The sequence below is a fragment of the Meriones unguiculatus genome, chromosome 21, assembly GCF_030254825.1.
Source record: "Meriones unguiculatus strain TT.TT164.6M chromosome 21, Bangor_MerUng_6.1, whole genome shotgun sequence".
Lineage (NCBI taxonomy): Eukaryota > Metazoa > Chordata > Mammalia > Rodentia > Muridae > Meriones > Meriones unguiculatus.
The window spans coordinates 28496902-28513106 of record NC_083368.1 but is presented as its reverse complement, the minus strand read 5'-3'; the positions used below and the strand labels follow the sequence as shown (position 1 = coordinate 28513106).

General features: G+C 39.6%; 2 protein-coding genes across 4 annotated transcripts in view; one reads left to right on the top strand and one right to left on the bottom strand.

Annotated features, from left to right (window-relative positions):
• Positions 1-2682, top strand: part of Elapor2 (endosome-lysosome associated apoptosis and autophagy regulator family member 2) — a 166429-nt gene extending 163747 nt beyond the window's left edge. For both annotated transcript variants that reach the window (XM_021648343.2, XM_060373975.1), the window contains one exon: positions 53-2682. In XM_021648343.2, coding sequence (XP_021504018.1) covers positions 53-112 — 60 coding nt within the window. In that variant the 3' untranslated portion in view covers positions 113-2682. The remainder of the gene's footprint in view (positions 1-52) is intronic.
• Positions 2683-6046: 3364 nt separating this feature from the next.
• The window catches only part of Grm3 (glutamate metabotropic receptor 3), a 215017-nt gene continuing 204858 nt past the window's right edge, over positions 6047-16205 (bottom strand). For both annotated transcript variants that reach the window (XM_060373976.1, XM_060373977.1), the window contains exon 6: positions 6047-6625. In XM_060373976.1, the coding sequence (XP_060229959.1) occupies positions 6552-6625 (74 nt within the window). In that variant the 3' untranslated portion in view covers positions 6047-6551. The remainder of the gene's footprint in view (positions 6626-16205) is intronic.

The window sequence follows — 16205 nt, the reverse complement described above, 5'->3', positions numbered from 1 at the left end:
GATCTCATTGGCATTTCAGTGAGCTGATTTTATTTTATGTTTTCCCCCTTAGGAAAAAGATGACCACTTTGAATCTGTTCAGCTGAAATCCTCAAGATGCCCCAATATGTGAAGAGACAGTGCTGTAGCTTTCAGGACCCCTGTTAGGACCTGTCCTCACACCTGTCATGACTGTGCTCTCACAGAGGAGGTGTGTCACCGAGAGGAGGAGGAGGCAGACATGTTGATTGCCTTATAACACGTCACATACTTGGTCAAACTACTGAAGAGAGTGATCTGGGCCTCACTGAAGATGAAGCTTAACTCAGGAAGAGATCTAGCTGTGTACACACATAACCGGAACCCAAGTTTAAAGCCCACCAATGCACTGCTGATGCATGCCATATAATTACTGGGTAACTTTAATTCTTTACAATGTCTACATACAAAATATGTGTTGGAAGGCAGACATAAGCATATGCCTTGTGTTTCTGAGTATGTCTTGTTCTTGTACTTTGGACGATTTGAAAAAAAAAAAAACCAACAATTAAGCTATAATTATTTTTCCCTTTATTTCTCCAAGACATGAAAACATCTTTTCTATTAAAATGGTGAGCAATGGAAGAAAATAAATTTTCATAGGCTATTTTTTTTTTCTTGACTCTGGAAGTCTAGCATATCAGTAATATTTTGTGAAATTATTTACTCGGTTTATCTGAAGTGATAATCACTTTAAAAAATTCCTTTCCTGTTAGAACTAGTATGAAGAATTTAATTAAATTATTGAAGGAGACGTGTGTGGGGGTGGGGCAGGGGGGTGATAAGGACAAACCCCAACTTCTATTAATTTAAATAATCTGGTATCATCAGAAGTCAGAGGGCTTAAAGCTTTGGGGTGTCATGGGAGAATAAAGCAAGTGGAACACCTTGTTTACTAGACCCCTGCACAGTCAGGAAGGAGGGGGATGGCTTGTCCCTGAGCACACATCGCTGTGCTGTTAGGGTAACTCAAGGTTATCACACATGTCATTGGGGCTTTCCCTCCACATCCTGGGCTGTCCAGAGCTCCAGAGGGTTTGTATTTTTCCTTTTGTACAGAACGTTGAAGGTTATGAATTTCTTCGGCGATTTTATTTTTTAAGCCAAGAAGGAAGAAATTTGATTTTTGAAATGCATATAGTTGTATTCATAGTAAGAACCTTATCAGCATTACAAAATGCATATTGTTCCTGTTCAAAAGCAACCCAGAAAATTGTGACATTTCTTATAATGGATTATGAGTATTAGTGTGACTTGGATATTATTTTTGAAAGAAGTTTGAAGGTGAATTTGATCAAGTTTAAGTAAACTTTAAGAACTGGGAATGAGAGTATCTTGCCCATTATTGATCTGGTTTAAACTGTAGTCTTTACAGATCTTAATCCAAAAATTTTAAATATTTTTGATTGGCTGAAGTAGGCAGGGCACATGGGTAAGTTTTTAACCATGTTTTTTTGCCCAGGGTGTTTCAGTGACTTGTAATGTTTGATTTTATGGGTGGTGTAGCCTTTATTTTTGTGTAAAGTGGGAGAAAATAAATAAATAAATGTGTTTTTTTGGCCAGCAGGCAAAACACTAGACCTTTTTGCTATCACTAAACGAATGGTTTTGTGTGTGTGTCTGTCTGTTTGTATCTACTATTAAATATAGAAATAGGTGATGTTGTATTATTGTTTGTCATAAGACTGAAGAGAATGTTACTTAGCATAATTTTTTGAATTTAATTTCTTGAATATTTTCCTAAGCTAGAAATTATTTTGGCTTCGCTCATCTTTGTCCCAATATCAGAATATTGGCATGCCTCTCCCTCTCATCATCAAAATTTAACTGTAAGAGTGGAAATGCACTTGAAATACCATTCAGAGGAAGCTGGCAGATGTGTACAGACTGGACACAGTCAGAAAGCCTCTTCCATCACCTGTCACCCTTCTTCATCCCCCACTGTGTTCAACATGGATGTCCCAAGCCATAGAGATAATTAAGGTTTGTTCCCAGGTCGTTCTTTTTTCTCTTGTCACTGGACTAAAATCCCTGACATGTCAAAAATGCCTTAAATTTTAATGAACTCTCTGAAAATGCAGTTGATATTGAAGAAGTTTTATTTTATTTCTAATTTTAGATATTAAATAGATTTTTGTCAGCTCAGTCCCGTCTTTGGATTCCCATGGCTTGTCATTTTATTCTAAGAGCTGAAGAACTATGAGAGAGAGAACATTAGGAGGAGAATATGCAGACCATATTTAGGTATAAAATTTTGTTTGGTTTTATGTATGGCCTCTGACAAGCCCAGTGAAATGTTGAAATGTATAAACAAATTATTATGTTTCTATGACTTAGTTGACATTTACTCTCCCCATTACCACCAGTGATAGAAAAAAAATGTTATTTGTTGTTTTTTTAAAGGCATACTTTGGAGCCTTAAATACTTCATCAAGTCAACTGTTGCCTGTAACATCTCAGTGCTGTGTCAAAGCATATTTAAGTCAATTTTCCACTGGTTGAGAACATGTCTTCTATGCTAAGTTACATTACTCCGTTTCAAATGTTGAGCAATTTGGTATGTACTCATTTGATTTAAAAGACTAAATTTTATTATTATTGACCTTCTCCCTCTTTGGTTACTAATACTCATATCTTTCCTAGGATTAAAAATATTTCATAGTACTTTTGTGTAGACTTTTGTCATTATTTTTCTTCCCCCCCAGAATGATGGCTTAAGTCACTGTGCTATAAGAATTACTTGAGACCAGTTATTCACCATCTGGTTTTCAGGTGGTGCATAGCAGTCAGTTTTGCTTCTTTACGTCCCATCTGGACAAGTGTCGTGTGATGTCTTTTGGTAACAGTATTTTCTGTGGTTCATGGTCATTCCTAATGGGAGGCTAATATGTTTCTGTTTTCCACATGAAAGCCGGTTGACTGGTTAGTTTGGGATGTGCCGCTCATATTTATGTTCTCACGTTTGTAAGTAGAAGATGTCTCCCGAGGATTCTTAAGACCAGTTACTGGAGAGGCTTCCCTGGTTCATTTATGGCATCTGTCCATGTTGGGTGTACCTCAGTGCTCACCCATTTGCCAGATCCTGTTTGAATATGAAACTGCAAATGGCATTTAGTTTTATAATTGTTGGTTCAGCAAACACCTCCCATTTCCTTGGATGAAATGTCAATGAAGACCTCAGTTAGATGGATTTTTCTTCATGACCCCTGGAAGGAAGCCTCTGTTTAAAATACTTAAAGATTTTGGTGAATTTGGAGTAGATATGGCAACATTTCCTTTATGTCAGGTAACTGATTTCAAAATGCTATTGGCCGCATTCCAAATAAAAAGAGTAAATCAATAGCAATTATGTAAATCTAAGCCTGCTGTTACAGAGCAGGATGCTTAATTGTCTCACCCATGGGTGTGTGCCTTTGTCTCAAGGCTCTAGTTCAAATCTGACAGGTTATACAGGATTTAAAAGGATCACAGTTAGGGAAGTAGCTGGGACAGGGACTAGCTGAGGGAATATGAGAAGCCTGTAAAGACAGAGATTACCTTTCTCAGGCATTCTTTACATCTGTGCTCTGTGCTGTCTAGAAGCCAACTTGCCTGGCCGTTTAAAAATAGGAGCAGCTTCCCTTCACCATGCTGAACTTGGGTGGGCAGGAAGCCTATTACTATATAAGCTAGAGAGGGTATGTGTCATAACTATTCAGAAACACAAGGCAAGCTTCTCAAAGTTTCTGTTATGAATAGGACCTATTATTTAGCTTGGAATCTTTAAATTTAGGGAAGTTTTGCAGAGATGGATCAATTGGTTTTACATTTTGGAAGGATGAAATATTGTTACCAATGGAGGGAAATAAAGCTTCTAAACCTATTTTTTTTTAAATGGCTTGCATAAAAGGATTTTACAGCATCTATCTTCTATACGTATGTTAAATGTTTATAACAATTATTTCTAGGGATCATATAGATAGATGGTGCACTCTCTAATTAGAAATGAGGCTTGTAGTAAGGATGGAGAAAATGACAAAAGCTGCCTGTCAATGCATTTTTAGTGTACTGACAGGGCATAAAATATGGTGGGTATAGATCAGAACCCAGCCCCCCAAACTGGTTTCCTCGTGATTTAGACCCAACGCTGATTGTCTTGCTTTCAGATCCATGATCAGCTTGACAGAGGCATCAGTTGAACCTCCAAACAGCCCATCCCATATTGCCTTCCTTGGACTGTCACATTCCATCAGTGGATGGAATTTATTTTCTCCCATCAGCCTTGCTCAGCTGTGTCCAAAGCATATGTTCATTCTGAGCATGCGTATCTAGCACTCCCGCCAACTGCAGTCAGAGTGGAATTTATTTTGTTATTTAGTGTCTTTGGATCTGTTAGTAAAACTACCATAGTTCATGCCCCAACCTCCAGGTACTTATGTGAGAACGGGAAATCAAGGAGTGGTGAGCACCATTGCTCAAAGCATCTTGTGGGATGTGGCTGGATTCTTTAGGTTGCTCATCAAAATGCATGCAGAAGGAGGAAAAATTTTCTAACATCCTGTTTCCTTTGAGGCCAATCCTGTTGGCCTTAATGTCCCTGTTCATTATTTTTAGATTACTAAAATAGTATTGTTCTGTTTTACTTATTTCAGATACTGTCTCCCATATAGTTAACTTTCTACTTTATTCCTTTCTCTGTCATTCTTGACCACAAGTCCTGCTTTAAACAATATTTCCTCATGCATGCAAAGCAAATACTTTACCAGCTGAGTGATATCCACAGCTCTAGTGTATGCTTTTTGAATGCAGGAACTAGATGGACTAAATCTCATTTGTCTTTCTTTTGTGGGCTAAATAGTGACCCTGCAAAAGTACCTCTACATCCTAGTCCCTGAACCCTGAGAATACTTTTATTAAAACAACAACAATAACAGCAAACAAACAAAGCAACAACATTTCCAAACAGGTGTCCTCTGCAGATATAATTAAGAATGTCAAGGTAATAGAATCCTGGTTATCTAGGTGTCTCTATGCTAATGACACTTGACATTTTAAAAGACAAAAGACAGGGCAGACAGTGGTGAACATGATAATGAAGACTGAACAGAGTTTGAAATGATGTGGCCATAGGCCAAGGAACTGTGTGTTTCTAGCCGGTGCTAGAAAAATGATGGGATGAATTATTTCTTTGAATCTACAGGCAGCCTGGTCCTACTGACTCCTTAATTGTGACAGAATAATTTTGTTTGTTTGATTTAAGCCACATACATTATAGTATTTCCCTCATCATCGCAGGGAACAACTGTGTCTTCCTATGGTACATGACACAAGTTCTACAGATAGATGTGTTCTCGCTATTTTCCCCAGCATTAATAAATTATTTGTAAAAAAATAAAATAAAAATAAAAATTATTTGTAACTAGAAGTAGGGCAGCATTTAGTGAGAATAATCAACTTTTGCCTTACCCTTACTATTCATGCCTTATTTTAGGTTAGTAAGATATTTAAATCTAATGATAAGTCTGAGTGCTGGGACATCATTCCTAAAACTTGGGAAAGCAATGAGAAGATGGCCAGGATCTCTACTTCCCCTTTCATCTATGTAGGGCAAGAGTAATTCCTCATTGGAATTATTAGATGCTTTCCAGTTTCTTTTCCCATCGCTATGTCTGTTTTGAACATCAGAGCCACCTGACCTTGTCTGGCAGGTCAAAACTCTCTATTTGGCAAATAAGGAAGCCTTTGGCTTAGTTGGCAGCTCTGGCTTGTCATGTAGACATAGTTGTAAAAAGATAACATGTGTATGTCATCATGAGCTGGGCTTGTATTTATGTTGTCACCCCTTGTCCATTTCTGATCACTATGATCCATAGAAAAGTACATTCTACTCACAACCCTCTGGTAGGGCTACAACCTGATTCAAAATATGTGGGTGAAGAAAAGCGCAGTTAGACAATTACTTCCAACATTAACAAGAGAAGGTGACTTGAAATCTACTTATTCAAATTACCTTGAGTGATCCAAAAGGACAAACTATTATCCACCATGCTTGAAAACCTTGAAGGTTTTATTCTGGTTATCTTTACATTAATACAGATGCTTATTTTGAACTGAGAAAAACAATCTGTTACACATAATGTAACTTTAATATACAACGTAGAAACTCACCTTAAATTAGTTACAAGAACCTACAAAAGACTTCATAGGAAAAAGGTTACCTAATATTGCCACTGTATAGGGTTTTTTTGTTTGTTTGTTTGTTTGTTTTAGTAGACTGACCCTGTCAGACCCTGTCACCAATGCTCAGCTCTGTAAACAATGGTTATTTCCATGTTCTGGGGGGAGGGAGGGGACTGTTAATAGGGGCACTAGAATCAGCCTAGAAAATTGTAGCACATCACTACATACCGTACAGTCCTCAAAAATAATTTATTGTCCTGTTTCTAAAAAAGGTGCTAGGGTTGTTCCTTTTGTTCTGTTTCCATGTTCTGGAGCAGCCTGTGAGCACTTTGTCTAACAGCCTAAAAACATGAGAACTGAACCACATGTCACGGTCACAGAGATGAGGTGGTGGAGTCGAGGACTTCCCTTCCGTTGCACACCGTCGGGACATACGTGCTTGCAGAGGCTGCAAAACAAAATGGGGTGGGACACTTAGTTAAGCAAGTCACTTAGTTAATGGCATAAAGGCTCCCAGACCCTGGGTTAAGATTAGACTAAAAACCCACTTTAACATGGCTTTGCGAAATGCTTACTGGCTTATGCGATAGCAAATAAACTTCCTAGAGATTTCTGCTCATTAGCTTGTGTCCTGGAACGTGCCTCCATTCATGCCATGCCTCTTGGGAAAGAGATTTAAAAGCATCATCTTTGCTGAAAGGAATCTTTTGTGGGTTAAAAATTGACTTTAATAATCTATGAAATGGTTAAAATAAACGGAATAAACTAAAGGGCCCTATAACTTTTCATAGGTGATTAAAGTTTTTGCTACATTCAATAACTACAATTAGTTTTGTTCTTTGATTAAGGACGACCCTTCTTTGGCCCTTGGGGTCCTGTGTGAACTCTACTGCTTTAGAAAACTGGTCTGATTTCACTGTCTGTGTTGTATAGTCTCTGTGGGATTGCTGGCAAGTGTGAGTGCTGAGAGCTTTGGCTCTCAAACAATTCTTGAGATGAAGATATTACAAAGAGAAAGTACCTTTGCCAATGACAATAGTGGACACTCTGTCGTGGTGCCTGTATAATAAAGTAGGGTATATTTACTCTTTTTACTATACCCAGTTTTTCCAGATACAATTTCCATCTATTAACATCTTACTCAAGTTTTTATGTGAAATTTATTCACATGGTATTTATGTGTATGATGTCTTTTCATTGAATGAGGACATAAGCAGGACTCTCATTCTTCCTTGGAATGAAACCATATAATCAAGAGACTAGGTTAAAGTGAACTTATATCACCTTTACTGTCTCTCTATCTATACTAACATATATTCTCATGACAGAAACTAGGTAACCAGAACATATCTTGGTTACAATTAATAAAGCATCTTCCTGTTCCTTAAAGACATATGAGCTAATTTCATTCTGTAGTGTTCGTATCTGATAGCAGATGTATTCTTGACCCAAACATTGTTTTATATATAGCAATTACTCTAAACACGAAGGAATAACCAGTACTGGCGTCAGAGCTATCACAACATTCTAAAGGAACATTCACCTAAATATTTAGGGCACTGACAGCTTGTAACAGGTCCACCAGCAGCCAAGCTAAAGTTTTTCAACTTAGAAAACTGAGTAGGCATGTGAGAAGATAAAGCAAGTCTACGACCTGAAACGACAAACTCAAAAAAACTCTTTGGTAGTTTTTTTTTTTTCTTTCAACGTAGATAGACCATATTAAATAAATATTTTTATTTGCAATCTTGGCTGGCTTTAAACTCATAATCCCCCAAGTGTGGTACCTTTAGTGATTTAGTTCTCCAATTATTTTCATATGCTTTGTGAAATCCTAGAATCAGTAAACGCTGGCAAGGTAAAAGAAGGTAAGTGATGTTCAAAACACAGATCATTGGTAGCAGAGAGCTCTGTCTGGGAACCCTAGATCCAGCTTCCTGCTTGACATCTTCATTAACAGTCATTTCAAAATTGGTATCCAAAGAACTCTTGACTTTGGGTAGCCTTTTCCCACTTAGCCGTAGCCTTCCTTTCCTGTCTGCTATCCTAAACCAGAAGTCTGAGATTCATGCCGAATTTCCTTTTTCTTCTGTCCCATTTCCTATGGCAACCTATCATCAGGTCTGATTAGCGCTATCTGCATATCTAACACCTGCCACCTCCGCACCTCTCACCCTGGGCAAGCCACTATTAATTATCTGCGTCCAGAAACTGACAGTACAGGCAGATGCTCCTTAGACTTCTCCTGGTCGTGTGTTTTCTACGTGTCAGCAGTACGGACAGCCAGCTCTCCATACCTATTGTCCCGTATTGGCAGACCCAACCAACCACAAATTGAGAATGTTCAGGAGAAGTGTTCTGAGCATGTTCAGAGTTTTTCTTGCTTTCCCCAAATAGTGCAATGTAATAATGACTTTATACAGCATTCACACTATGATGGTAAGAAACCTAGGGATAATCTAAAGTTCACCGGAGATGTCCATGGGTTATGTGAAAGCGGGACGTTTTGTAAAAAGGACATGAGCAGCTCAGGTTTAGCCATTCATAAGGAGGGTGTTCTGAAGCCACTTCCATCAATCCTGAGGGGCAGCTCTATTGTAAAACATGAGTCACCTATTTAGAAGCTTTTAGTTGCTTCCTCTTGTGCTTTCACTTGGCCTTAGAATCCCAAATTATTGGACTATGCCGATCTTTCTAGGTTTTTGTTTTACACATTCCACATTTTTTTTCTCCCCTCTTTGCTTTGTTCTCCAAATAGCAATTGTGTTTTGCAATTCTGTGCCTTTGCCATAGCTATGGCTTCTACCAAGAACACTCTCTCTGATCATCACATGGCTCCTTTGTGTCACCTACATCCGATATATGGCTTCCTTAAAAATGTGGTCATCAGCCAACCCAGGCCAAAGTAGCTCTCTGTTGTATCACCTAGTTTTAAAACTCAGGCCTGCACAGTTGGTGCTTCCAGCCACCTCTTCTCCATCTTCCCCCAACTCCTCCTCCAACTCTTCTTCATTACTGATCATAAAATGGACAGGAGCCCTGCTTATTCCATTATTGGTCTCCAGTACATTCCATGAAGAGATACTCTAAATATTTCCAGAGAGATCACAGGAATGTTTACATTTCTAAGAATAAAGAGGCCAGTGGATATTTTAAGAAGGTGGTACACTTGTGAGGTCTGCAGGCAGCCTCGTTAGGCCAGATGGACTTCTCTGCTTCCCATGTCACACTGAGGTCATGGCCACCAGTTACTCTTGCAAAGAGCACTGGTTCAAGGTGACAGCTTCTGATAGCAGGCATGCTGCCTCTGAGTAATTCCTTTACTTTCTCTAAGATCACATTTTATAACATCTTTGCCTCTTTTCAGAGATTGAAGAGGAAGTATGGATCCTGGGGGATAGGGCAAGGATAACTAAGGGCTGATGTGCCAATGACTCTGTCTACCTTGGACTAGACTCAGGACCTCTCTATGCCTTTCTTGAGGTCATTTTGCAGACCTGATAGGCTAGGGTCAGATGGAAAGGGAAGAGGACCTCCCCTATCAGTGGACTAGGGGAGTGGCATGGGAGGAGATGAGGGAGGGTGGGATTGGGAGGAGATGAGGAAGGGAGCTACAGCTGGGATACAAAGTGAATAAACTGTAATTAATATAAAAAATAAAAAATGAAATAAAAAATACAGAAAGAGAAAAAAACAAAACAAAACAAAAAAGTTTTCTGATGTGCCCAGCCCGCTGTGGTACATGATGGGACTTTGTACTTGGAATTATACTCTTATGTCAGTTTTGCTTCCTGCATTCCAATTTCTTACCAACTGGTTGCATTTGCCTAGGTAGGAGCTGCATGGCCTCAGAGTCTCCTCTGCATCCCATAGATACATCATTATGGGAGTCCACAGAGCACTGTGAGTTGTCTTTGCCCCACAGGGACATTAAAGGAAGCACTCTGCTTTAAAGAATGCTTTAAACTCTTCGAGGAAGCAAAGGGAAATTCAAGATCTCACAAAATAACAGCAGCTAAAGTGCCCACAGCACTCTTTCTGCAGGAAGTTTCCCTCGGACCCTTTCCAGTGTGCTGAAGGGATCTCTCTACTTTGCAGCCTTCTGCTTTTCTTTTGCTGCTTCTCTGTAGCTTTGGCCATTGCATTCTATTATATATTTAAAAAATTCCCACTTTTTTGCATAGGCTGCTGAACATAGTAGGAGAAATTATTGTTTTATGAGTTTGCCATCTCAATTACTTTGTGTTTCATAAATATTTTAGATGTGCTTCCCATATTAGCCCATCTGTTATTTCCTAGGGTAGTAAAATATGTGGAAAAGAAAAATGCTGTCATCATGCATGTGCGTGTGCGTGCTTGTGTGCATGTGTGCATGTGTGCGTGTGTGTGTCCTTTTGATAAGCCCTTGCTATTGTTCTGAGGTTTTTAAAATTTTTTAATTAAATTTTTATTTTTTTACATTAATTACATTTTATTTTCTTTGTTGTTCTGAGTTTTTTAATGGTGTAAGTTCAACCCGTTTTCAGAGCGTGGCTAAGCAGATTTCTATGATCGGTCTTTCTGCAATCAGTATGCAGGCTTCTCTTAGGTTTTCCCAGGACCTGGAGTGAACATCAGCTGTTGCCTGCTCCAGGCTACAGGTGCTTTTGGCCACTCAAAGCGAAAACTGAAAATACCTGGAAGAGACTTTGATCATGAAAAGACAGTTTACACCTATAAAAAAAGACATGTTTTACTTCACAGCATTGGTCTAAGTAGCCACGTGGCAGCTTTGACTCGCTGTGAAATCCACTGCCTTTCCCACTAGTCACAGATAGGCCAGGCAGGCTTGGGAGAAAAAGGTGACTCTTTCATGGAGCTGGGCTGGTCAATGCTAAACATCCTTAGTGATGCCAAGACTTTGTTAACCGACTAAGAGACTGGCTCCCGAGAATCAAGGTCTGAACAAACCCTGTGGGTTATCATACTTGGGAGAAAACAGGCATTTCAGCAGAGCGGAATTTCCTGTGTGCTGCCATCCTTTCAGTGTGCTTGTTTCTGGTGTCCTCAAATAACTTATGCCGGGATACCTGCTTGTTTATGTATTCACGAAATAGTCATGGAATCCAGGTTCTGTCGGCTGTGTGTATTCCTCTTTGTCCTCCTCCTTTGTCGTTAAACCTGTTTTCTTACTCATCCTCTCAGTTTTACTCACCCCCTTTTCATTTGCTGGTCAAGATGTGCTGCTAGACTCCGAAGTTGCTATTGTAGAGATTTCAAGGAGGAAGACAGGGTGTCCATTGTTCAGACATTGGGGGTACTTCTAGACTGAATTCTCAGAAAGTATTTACTTTTGCTAGTCATCCAAAACTATCAATATCAATCAAGGTACAAATTAAAGATATGTTTTCCCAATGAGATTTATAATTCTACAAAACCTAAGACTTTTTCATTCTGAGAAATGACTCATAGAAAAGATACGTACATTTTTTTTCATAAACTTGTGATACAGTTTAATTCTCCTGTGAGCAGAGATTTCATCTGCCTTTAAAAGACCTACCTCATGAACTACGGAAGTGGTTATGTAGTACTAACCGGGTAAATGAAAGAGCTCCTGAACTCTGTACACTTTTTTTTTTTTTTTTTTTTTTTTTTTAGCTAATTCTGTGCTTTTCTTATCCACCTCTGAGTTGCTCAGTACTCTCTCTTTTATATATTCCCCCCCCATCAAAGTGTGGATTAAAGTTCATTCAGGGATCAGAAGCTCACTCACCTTGAGAGTCCATTAACTTGAGGTGTGCGTGCTACTATGCTAAGGGACCAGAATCGGAAGCTGCAAGTGTTAAACTCTAAAGGCCTCTGCCAGGCACATTCAAATCATATATAGCATCTAAATATTTCATTAGCTTCCATTGCTATCTGTCTGGTCTGAGCCAGCAGCGACTGGACAGTCCAGTAGCGACCTGTCTGCTCCCTGTGTGGCTGTCCACTCATGCAGACACAGTGGCCCTTGGAAGGCCATCTCATGCCATACCTCTGGACAAGCCTACAGCAGTCCTGTTTCTCTCAGTAGAAAAGCAACCATTCTTACAAAGATCTTAGCCATTTTCTTCTACCACCATAGCTTCGTTGGCACGTGCCCAATCCCCAACTTAGAGCCTTTCCACTTGCTGGTACCACACCTTCAGTATCTGTCTTTCAGATATCAGCACGATTTTCTTTGTTTCCTTCATGTCTCTGTAAGAAGTGTTGCCAAAGCAAAGAGGCCATCCCTAGCCATGCTGTATGTAATAATCACTTCTCTGTCTTCTTTGTGCCTGATACGCCAGATGGAATTTGCCAGTTCCCCCTCACCCCCCCCCCCATGATTTTTTACACTTCTCACCAACACGTGTTTCATGATGTCTTATCAGTCTACTTGTGTTCCTTCCCTGGCCCATTAGCATGGCAAGACCGTGAGTGTAGAATTTTGCTAGTTCAAATGGTGATCTAAAACTATTAATATCAATCGAGGTGCAAATTAAAGATATGTTTTCCCAAAGAGATTTTTCTCATTCATCATGGCTGCATTTCCCAGCAGTGAGTTCTAAGCTCCTAAATGCTTCCTCAGTGAAGGAATTAAGGATTGTTTGTACTCTTTGCAGAAGGACCCTCCTTCTGCAGTCACACAGGTAAGACAGAAGTTCCTCCCCTCCACATCATTGTATCCCATGTGGAGAGACTTTTCATCCTCCATGGGCACACAAATATCCCCATTTAGGAATATTCCAGATCATTTCATTTAAAGCGAACTGGAAATAGGGCAGATAAGTTAGTAAAGCAAATTGGTCTTTCACTTGTTTTGTTCTAATGTGCTCATCATCTAAGACAAACTGTGGACAATGGTTGACCATGAACTTAGTTTTCTTTAAAAGTTAGCGCATTCGCATAATTCTGAATATGTGCAGTATTCTTAAAGACATCCAGTCACTCTGGGGTTACACAATTGTGTTTGACTCTAGATGATTCTAATATAATATGGAACTCTTTGGTTCAGGAACTCCTTCTGTGTTGCTTCTTGTTTGAAGATACAACACAGGAAGAGGGAAAATGTGGTGCAATTTTATAGTTTCTTTTAAAGGACCACTTGCTGAGAGAAAGCATGCCCTTGACATAAACATCCAGTCACTAGTGAGACTATTCCCTTAATTGTCTTCATCCAGTTACATTCTCTGGGAACATTTGCATCTCCCTTCTGGGGTGTATTCCCTTGTCTCTGTGCACTGTGGCACTGTGGCCACCTATAGTCTGCAATGGATATGGTTATGGTATTGGACTTCTGGACATGGGCCGGCTTTGGAGAGGGAATCTATGACCAGTATGCTGGATTAAGATGCTAAGATTCACGTTATTAGAATAGACTTTTTTTTTTTTTTTTTTTAAGTGAGCCAAGGTAGAAAATCCAGAGAGTCCAGGGGAGTTATCAAACATATTTTGATAATTTTATTCATGACTTTTTTTTTTTTTTGCCAAATTCTTTAAAGCATCTATGAGATGAGGTGGGCCCTAGCTTCCTCATCTGGAAATGTCGTTATTAGGATCGATGATCCTTAGTAGCTCCAGTCACTGTGGTCATTTCTCATATAGGATGTTGTAAAAAGGTCAGGGGTTAGAAAAGCAAATAGTTACGAAGTAAATGCAATGGCGATATTCAATGGGAGGAGGAGGAAGTACTCGTTTCTAGTGCTTGTAGGCTTACTTCCGACCACTGCAGGCTCTTCTCCCACCCTCAAAGAAGGAGGATGTGGAAGAGTCGGAATGAAATTCCCAGACTGCTGTGGACTTTTCAAAGGGAAATGTAGATGGACATCTATTTGAATCGGATGCACTTTGTTTACTTTGCCTGAAAGCAGATGGCTTCGCTTTCCGAGTGCCCTAGGCTCCTCATGCATTCGCCACTGATTCGTGTTTGCAATATACTTCTGCCTGTGGGAAGGATGTCTCTTCAGTGTGTGTGTGCGACCAATAGCTTTCTGATTTGTCTGGCCAGGCTATTGCATAGTGTCATTGTGAGACATCTTGAAACTACAGTGTAGGCATACGATACCGTTATTTTTTTCTGGAGTTGTAATATAGAGAAGGAACTTGGGCGTTATATGGCATAGTTAAGGTTATAAAGTCGCTTTCAGATTTCAACAACGGTTTGTACTCTGCTCATTAGAGTCTTGTCAAAAGCTTAATCATTAGTAAACACAGAATTTTGTTCTTATATGCTTGCTTTCTCTGTTGTCACTCTGTAGAAATTTAGGCACTGTCTCTAGAAGGTTGTTGACTTGATCTTTTTATACAATTTATTTCACTTTGTAGCATAAAAATACTTTGCAATAAAGACTAGTTTCTATTATTGGAGCAGTTCACAGATTACCACAAAGACAGGTGACTTTCTGAATAAAATTTGGACATAGAAAATTAATCTACATCTGGGTAGAGTTCCTCTAAGACCTAGATCTGGGCATCATTAGTAGAAGTCTCTTGGCTGATTAGAACGATAATGACATTTATACATGTAAATGATCACTTGGAGAAAGAGGAATATTTACATCCCCATAGGACCAAGTGTGAGTACTTAATAGCTCTGTAGGACCATAGGGCACACTTCATTTCTACCCTCATTGCTGATCTATGCTGATCCCAAACCATTTCAGTGCTGGCAGTCTGACCTGTATAGCTCCCGGAGGGTTTTGTACCACATAAACTCACAAATCTGTCTAGCGTGTCTCCAGCATTATACAGTTCCACTTACATCCCCAGCATATTGTCTCAATTTACTCTTTGGTAAGCTGCTCTGAGAATCTCCGTTGCTTCCAAGCAGAACGGAACAAAGAATGACCTCTTTTTGGTCTCACTGAATAGGATGTTTGCTTAAGTGAGTGGGTGTGGGGGCAGCCTTGCAAGGATGGGCTTAAGATGTCAAGATGGCTAAGTTATACTTCCCCTGGGAGGAGCAGTCTTTATGGGTGGCCAGGTGACACTGTTCTCAAAATGACTTCCTTGGAGAGTTCTTAGAGGGAGCTTAGGAAATGGCTGTGTAAGTATGTGGCCAGCAGTATTCTAGGAAAAAAAAATTGCACAAGTATGTGGCCAGCGGTGTCATAAAGCAAAACATGGGTGATTGCCACTGTCTGAAACCGAGGTTGGCCTCCACTGTGAAGGTCATGAAGTAAGCTCTCCCTGAACTACCTGATAAGAGATGAATCCAACAATATGCTTACTGTTTTATTCTCATAAGCTTCCTCCTGGCTTACCTCTGTTGAAAAGCTATGTTTTCTGTTACAAACCAGATTTTGCTTCTGCCCCAGATCACAGGAATCAGACTATCTGTGGGTGGAGCCTGAAATCTCTACCTCAATAGGTTATTTATATACAGACAGTTGGGAGCCCTTAACCTGTAGGTATCATTAAAGGAGAAAAGTTAAGTCTATTTTTATTCTTCCACTGTATATTAAAAAAAGCAGATACAAACTGAAGTGTTCTTTTACACATAACAATATATAGAATATTTCTTGGAGATTAGTTTTCCCAAATGTCTTTAATCATACCCCTCCTTTCATGCTGACTTCTGAGTTTGGGCATACTTTTCTTTGTTTACAACAACTATATATAAACAGATAGTTTCCTGTTATTAATGACCTTAGCTTCTAGTAACAGGGTGCCCATTGCTCCAAAGTGATATATCTGCCACTGTCTCACCAAAGAGACATTAATTCTCACCAAGGAATTAATGTGGCTGCACCTTGGAGTCACTCTATTCCCTGAAAACAGTGGATCATTGAGGTCATTTAGGATCTGGAAAGTACAGCATGATAAAAACAATTGCAGATCCCTTGGGAGTTGGTTTAGTCCCTTCCCTTGACTATGGGCAGCTTGTGTCCTATCCTTGAATAGATACAGCACAGGACACCCTGTGTAGGTTTCCCAGCTGGCTGGTTTTGGCTGGTGCTTTCACAGAGCACGCTCTCTGAAAGCCCACATGGGGTGTCTTCCCACCAGAGTGCTAAGCTTAGGTGTGA